The sequence below is a fragment of the Halyomorpha halys genome, unplaced genomic scaffold, assembly GCF_000696795.3.
Source record: "Halyomorpha halys isolate HHAL.00 unplaced genomic scaffold, Hhal_1.1 Scaffold1084.1, whole genome shotgun sequence".
Classification (NCBI taxonomy): Eukaryota; Metazoa; Arthropoda; class Insecta; order Hemiptera; family Pentatomidae; genus Halyomorpha; species Halyomorpha halys.
This window is the reverse complement of record NW_027106765.1, coordinates 111,489-119,600: the sequence shown is the minus strand read 5'-3', so window position 1 is coordinate 119,600 and position 8,112 is coordinate 111,489. Positions and strand designations below refer to the sequence as shown.

At 28.0% G+C, this 8,112-nt stretch overlaps 1 protein-coding gene across 1 annotated transcript in view; it reads right to left on the bottom strand.

Annotated features, from left to right (window-relative positions):
- LOC106688223 (tripartite motif-containing protein 3) overlaps positions 1-8,112 on the bottom strand; it is a gene marked incomplete in the record, with an annotated part of 55,977 nt that overhangs the window by 6,726 nt on the left and 41,139 nt on the right. Inside the window, 4 exon segments of the mRNA XM_067045080.1 lie at positions 1,677-1,754; positions 2,849-2,954; positions 5,577-5,766; positions 6,506-6,594. Coding sequence (XP_066901181.1) covers positions 1,677-1,754; positions 2,849-2,954; positions 5,577-5,766; positions 6,506-6,594 — 463 coding nt within the window.

Sequence of the window (8,112 nt, the reverse complement as noted above, 5' to 3'; positions counted from 1 at the left end):
CTATTTTTACAAATATAATTAAATTCTATGTTGTACAACACTAACCAATTTATACTCTTCTTTGATGGCTGACGGTTTTCGATGGCTTATATCTCAAAAAAAACACCCACTGACTGTAAACAAAGCACTGGTCCTCTAACAGTTTTATATGTGTTCAACAAATATCTCATCCACCGGCGATCCAAATGAAAAGTGACTAATTCTTTTTGGATGACTCTAGATGTCTTCTTTTCCTCTAGATGTCTACCCTAACCACAGACAAAGGGTGGTCTGCATCACCTCTTCCTGGACACGTCCACTTCACCCGCCGTCCTTACAACCAGTGATCCAAACAAAGCTTTTCTCATTCCCCTGCCTATTTTTTGCTATATAAGTTTTATGTTATGTAAATTTTTGCTTATGATTTCCTCTATTAATATTTTTCTTTAATACTTATTCTCAACTTCTATTTTTTCTTAAATCTACTGTAATTAAAATCATGATAGAAAGATAAACAAAGTTGAAAATATTTGAATCTGTTCAACATGGCAGCGACTTCAGAATAGTGCCGCCATCTTGAAGCTCTGAACGATGTCTTTTATGACTGCATATTTTACTGATGAAAATTGGTTAGCTTGCTTTTTGGTTTAATAAAACAAATGAACAATATTTAACGTTGATACATAAAAGTAAAAATATAACTAAAATCATCTATACATAAAAAACAAATGTTTATTAAAATCAAAAAAGATATTATAATATTTTTTAATTGATTGTTTGAGAGTGGTTTATATTAATAATACAAACTACAAATGATCTAATTTACTATCAACAGTTTATTTTAATCCTCCAACGTTTCGGCCCTTAGGCAATATCATTTAAAAAAATTGTCTTTCACTTGCAGGCTAAGAACAATTAGCCACATAATAAACCACACAATCTCAATACAAAAGCTATTATTTAAAATTTGTTTCCCTTTTTCAATTAACACATCAACAATACTTAGTAATTTCTCCTTGGTAAATGGCCAAAGGGCCGAAACATTGGAGAATTAAAATAAACTGTTATGAGTAAACTGGATCATTTGTAGTTGGTGATACTGACAATAATTATAATAATCTTGACTTTGAAAAAAATAGAGCCCACACATATCTGTCATGTCATCATTCGCACTTAAAGTGATCTTTTTATTTTGACGAGTTATAAAACTTAAGTTACAGCTTTAAAAAAACTATAAATATACATATCAGACTTATAGAACCCTTTCAAAATCTAAGTTTGTCTTGAAAAAAGTATTATTACATAATAAAAGGAAGATGATCCTTTTTTAGATCCGGGTGCGATCAAAGAAAAACTCGAATAGTGATTAAACTAGTTATCATTTTTTTTTTTTTTTTACTATTTATCATTAATTTTCTATAACTTTTTATTATTCTTATTTAATTTTTATGTTTCATTGTATATATTTTTTTATTTTTCATTTATGTTTACACCATTTAAGTGTTTGTATCTTTTTTAGCCCTGATGAAGCCCTGCATCGTGGCACGAAACATTGGCTCAATATAAATAGTTTAATCACTATTTGAGTTTTTCTTTGACCGCACCCGGACAGTCCTCCTTTTATTATTACACATGATCAATCGGCGATCTTCCACTGTTATTATGTTCAGTTAATGAGCTTATAATTAGTGCCTTACCATGCATTTCACTAGAAGGCCTTGAATCGGAAAGGTTGCTAAAAGGGCCTCCGCCAGGTGAATTTCTAGAAGGTGGACCTACAAAAAATATAATTATAAACATTTAAAAAAAATACAGAAAATGACATGAATAAAACTGAAAAGTAACAACTTATAAAAACCTCGTAAAACATTTTAATTTGAGCCTTTCTAAGTTGGACAATTCAGGTATAGACTGTCCCAAAGCAAGTAAAGTTATCAAAAAGTAACCGTGTCAACAGTATAATCTTTAAAATACGCCACATACAAAATAAAATAATTTTTTAATTGTCAGATGAGCTAAGCGATAATATGTATACTATTAATACATTCCTTAAGAGTTAAACCCACAAATAACATTTTAAAATTTTGTAAATATTAATACACATAAAATAAGATTCAAGGAGTAGCAAACCAAATTAATTGCAGAACCTTGAAAACAAAACAAAAAAAACCGAAATAAAACAGTCCAAAATAAAAAAAAATCAATAAGTCATCAAAAATAAATGACTATTCAACCATTTTTAATTATTCAAGAATAATCACAAAATAAAAAAAAGGAAACCAATTTTCCGTAATTCCAAAGTGATTATTCAATTAAAACTAGAATCTACAATACTTTCTCTTCACAACGAGTTATACAGCTAACAAACAACATAAAACTCAAGGTCTTCTACCAATAATTCATCAACAAAGATAAATACAATTTATAGATTCCACATTTAAATTTTTTTGTCACTTGTATGTTTCGTATTTTTCTAAACAATCTCTTACAACAACAGATTCATCCAACGATTCGATTCAACAGATCAAATCCATAACAATTCTCAAAGTTGCTTGAAAAAAAAAAAAAAAAAATCACTTACTTCCACCATTCAGAGAAAACTAAACACAGATTAGCCTACACATAGATGGGCAAAAATTAGCTATAGTTGAAACAAACGGATAAAGTTGCCATGGATACGAAAGAAACAGCTAAAATTGCCATGGATACGATCCTTATTCATGAATGAACCATTGATAAATAGATATCGTATCCATGACGATTTTATCTGTTTGTTTCAACTATAGCTAATTTTTGCCCAACTCTGAACCAACACAACAAACAAAATACTTTAAGAATTTGCGGAAATGGAGAGCTCATTATATTTTACCTGATGACGGAGCAGTGAACGCTGGGGTCTGCGTATTAACAGACCTCGTTTCTCTTAATAAATCGGCCACTGGTGCTCTGTGACCCTCTGGAGTATTTTCAACTCCCTAAAAAAAAATATCTTAAGTTTAAGGAGAGTCTAAAGCTTGAGCACCAGTTTTTAACAATAAATTATAACAAAAATTAAACTTAGAAATTCACTTTTTACTATTTTGTTAATAATAGAACCTCTCTGCGTCAATTATCATAATAGGGGTATTCATGATGTTGTGTTAATGTAAAAAGTCAAATCCAATATTATAATAAAAATCTGTACCGCTACAACCCAAGGGTCAGGGGTTCAGTAGTTTGTAAGGAAGTACTGTTACTAAATCAACGGTTGTGCAAGGAGGTGATTTAGTCAGAAAACGCTTGACTGCCAGATTTTTAGGCAATGAAGGGTGCCCAATTTAGGCTCCAGAACCCACAGGAGTTGACTCACAGCTACAGTGTAACAGAAAACAATTTTCTGCCCAGCCGGATTCGAACTCGGGTCTTTGGAGTTAGTAACCACGCATTTTACCCCGTGGCTATCGCGCTCCCCCAATATTATAACAGTACAGATAATTTGTAACTACCTTTTTGTTTTGTGTTTTATGTATTTAGTCAGTTAATTTTTAAATTTTTTTCTCTGTATCTAAAATTATTTAAATTCAATTTTAATATAAGCTTTAATTAAGTGTGGCCACATTGTTATTTTATTGTAATATTAAAATTACCTTATAATTGTTCTAAAGGAACAAGTCCCAGTATAATAAACTATTTTTCATTTCATTTTTTTTATAATTAAGACTCTTAACCATGTTAAATGTTATATCGTTTTAACATGGTAAAAGAAGGAAATATTTCTCTGTTAAAAACAACTTTTTCCATTTAACACGCTTTAACATTGTTAAACTAAAGATCATGAATACCCCTAATTTTTAAACAACATATTAATAATTGATTGCTCCAAGTGTATAAATAATACTAATAATTATTTGATTAGCAATTTTTGACCATAATTTATATTTTAATAAAATATAAAAAGTTGGAATCGAGATCCCAAGCGTAGCACAGGCCAGCAAAACATATTTACTAGAGCAAGTCAGAGTTTATCAACATGGTTAACCCAACTGTATAATTATAGTCATAATTTTCTTCATTTCAAAATTTTAGCAAAAAACTAACAGGTATTGTGAACTTTCAGCTTATCTCTCTCTACTACATTTCTTTTCTTTTTTTTTTTTTTAATTATATTACTTTTTACACTATTCAAAACTCCTTTTGAAATGTATCATTTATAACAGCATCACGGTTTGACTTCCTCATTTATGCATACCATATTAATATTAAAACTTCTGGAAGTCATCAGTCATATAGCATATGTAAATAATCCTGATTATGATTTATAAATCATGGCATAATAAAAATGGATCACATCGAGATCGTAACTAGATAATAGATTAAAACTATACAATATGTGGTTTTCTAAGCAGAAGTAAAATCAAAAATAAATATTTAAAATTTACTATTTGATACATACATTAAAGAAAATACATAGGGTAAAACTGAGTTAAGAATCACTAACACTAACAATATAAAAAATATTTTCAAAATAAAAATATTACGGTTAAATGTATGGAATATGGTCCGGGTGCAGTCAAAAAAACTCAAATAGTAAAAAATTATACTATTTAAATACTATTAGTAAAAAATAGTATAATGTTTTACTATTTGAGTTTTTTTGACTCCACCCGGACCATATTCTATTCATCTATAATCTTCCAGTAAAAATATTAAGTATCATTTCATTTAAGTACAATATTTAAATATAACATTTTCACAGTAAATTTAATATACAATAATTAAAAATGTTTTAAAATAATAGATCGATGAAAGATTTATAACTAAATTTAGGAAGAAAATGGTAGAGATGGAGGTGCAATATGTAGAAAAAAAATACAAATAAACAAAAACTTATTTATTTGTGCTGACATTACTACCTGAATTTCAGGCCTACGTCAGGGCTAAAAAATAAAAAAGAGACACCTACCACAGAGGAATATAAAAAATAATAAACAAACAAACTTGGAAATATACATAACAATAAATTAAGTAGAAAGTAGTTGATTGATAACAATAGAAGATGAAATATAATATTATAGAGATAAAAATTATACAAACCGAATGACAAAATAAAAAATTTAAAAACAGAAAGTATTCAAGAAATAAACATAGGGAAAAGTGCGGAACAAAGTAAAATATGAGTAATGAAATTAAACAAATAAGATGTAAGTAATGTCTAAAATAATGAAAAACAATAAAATCAGCATAATGAAATGTATGGAAGAAAATGAAATATATATATACGATGGGCAAGAAAAAAAAAATTTATATATATAAATGTTACAAAGGATAAAAAGTTTGTTCGTTTATTATTTTCCTTCTATTTTTTAAGTTTCTCTGAGTTATGGTTGTTATCTCTTTTTTGTTTTTCAGCCCAGATGAAGGCTTGAAATTCAGGTTGAAATGTTGGAACAAATAAATAAGTCTTTGTTTATTCATTTTTTTGTTTTGCTGACCGCACCCCCTACCTTCTTCTCCTCATATTAATCTATGGTCACCTATTAAAATCTCAAATATAACTAAATTTACAATAATTTAACTTAATTTCCACTTCTAGAATAGAAGGAATAAAGAAGTTATACCTTCCTCTCTTCCCTCTCGAGACCGCCGAAGCTCGGTGTAGATCTTAGCACTAGCCTTTCAATTTCTTGATTGAGACCTTCAATAGAACTCCTCATACGGTGCCGATGAGAGATGTGAGTATCTCCTCCGCCGAGAAGGGAGAAAGCAGCAGTCCTCTCCCGACTCGAGCCTTCTTTTGTCCTCTGCATTCTGGATCATAAGTTCAGTAAAAATCTTAATTATAGAATAATTGGAAAATTAAATATATAAAAAAAAATCAGCATCATTGGTCGGTAAAGTTTAAAACCAGATTTGAAGATTAACTTTTCTGGTGCAACAGATAATTATTTATTTTACCCGAGATTTAAGAAATTGTAATTTAAACTGTGATGGTGCAACAACTGGCCCTTATGGCAATACAGACCATTTCATTTGAAGAAAAATTTGGAACAGAAAAGTGATGAAAGAATGCAGAGAAAAAAAGTAACAAACCAATGTACCAGATGAAAAAATCTTTTTGACGATATGGTCATATCACATATTTGATGGGAACCATCATACAGTTTATACATTTTATAAGGATATACACATTAAAATACAATTATAATCTATTCATAAATTTATATAAGGAAGATGGTTGATGTGCAGTAAAAAAAAAAAAAACTCAAATAGTAATTTAATTATTTATTGTGAATCAATATTTCGCCTCACTTTGTAGGGCTGAAAAAAATATACAAACAACTAAAATAATGTAGGTGATTACTTTGTTACATAATTTTAGCAAACCAATCATCTTCCTTTTACTTATTACTCACCGTTAATCAATGATTTTCCAATATTCATTAATTTATTTGCATAAAAAATCATCTATTGAAGAGTCAGATACCCACTTTATAGGCCATCTCTACAAATTTAATATAATAAATATAGATACATTTACTATAATAACCTGTGCCGAATAAGTTTCTCTAACTTATCCTCATTTCCAGAATCTTGATGCCTAAGAACCTTCCGAGGGTCTCCATACCAGTCTTCTGTCTATAACAATAAAACAATAGTGTCATTAATTTAATGTTCATAGTTATAAAATAAAGAATAATTATTTTTAGAATCACATAATCAATTTAAAAAAATTATTTTATATTTATATTTAATCTTTAATGTTAAACTATACATTAAATATTATAAAATGTTTATTGCTCATTTAGAATTCTCTTTAAAGAAGTAGATAAATCAATTGGATTTATATTTAATTAAGAATTTAACTAACACACAGTAGATTGAAAAAAAATTAAAGATAAAAAACAAAACAAATATTATAATTCTTCTATTCTGACAAGTTATGAAGGTTAAGAGGCGGTGTGTGTACAGACGACCCTGGATCTAATAAAAACAACCGTCACACACCCCTGCCAAGAATAGCATCACTTTTACTACGCCTGAGTTTACCATCGGCTTGCCAAAAATTTATAAACATCTTATAAACAAACAACACATTTAAATTTGACATCTTTTAATTCCTTTTATTAATACCAAAATAAATACTTCATTTACACCAAATCCCTATTAAGAAAATGATAATCAAGTTAAACCTTAAAAAAAGAAAAAAGGTTATGCTTTTAAACTATATTGGGTTACTAAAAAAAAAATATAAAAAGAAAAAAAAAGACATCGGTTTGCTTCATTTTATAAACAGTGCCAAGCACAGAATCAAGGGACTAAGAGCAGTTTTTTCCCAGAAAACAACATAGCAAGTGATATGTGAAACTACAAGAGATAATTTTTTGTATGTCTTATAATCTTTTCACAAATATAATATAAATAATTATAAAAACTGTTAAAATGTAATTGCAATAATATTAACAATATAAACAAACAGTGATTTTTTTTTCCCCTAAGTGAACATAATTCAATAAGTGAAATAATAATTGAATAGACAATACTTAAAAGTTTTAAATAATTAAAACAACAATTTGGGATCTAACATAGACAGTTATCTCACTCAGCGATTAAGTAAAAATTCCACTTTTGATGAAATCAATATATTAAACTCTATATAAATAAAACCAGTTTTATTTATACACCAATAAGAATAATAAATTATCATTTATATGGCAAATACTTAATTATGTATTTATTGCGTCGATTAGTGCAACAATATTAACCCTCCTCAACAAGATAAATAAAACCGTGTCACTATTATTATCTTACAACCAACAAATTCCTAAAATGGTTGGCTGTTTGCCAAACACCACACGGCGACTGACCACGGTCATGACCAGGTCAAATAAAAAAGAAAACACATTGCTATGGAACACTCATTCCTTCTTTAAAATATCACAAGAATTCATAAAAGATTTAAGATTTATAGATATATAATACTTATAAAATAATATGCTTATTTAAATTAATTTTTATATGATTTTTTTTTTAATGAAATTAATTTCATGAAGTTATGAAATACATAATTTATAATAAACAGCTTTATTATGATTGTTCAAATATATATTTTTAAATGCACCTTTTTACCATGTATATATTTTTTTATTTTTATAA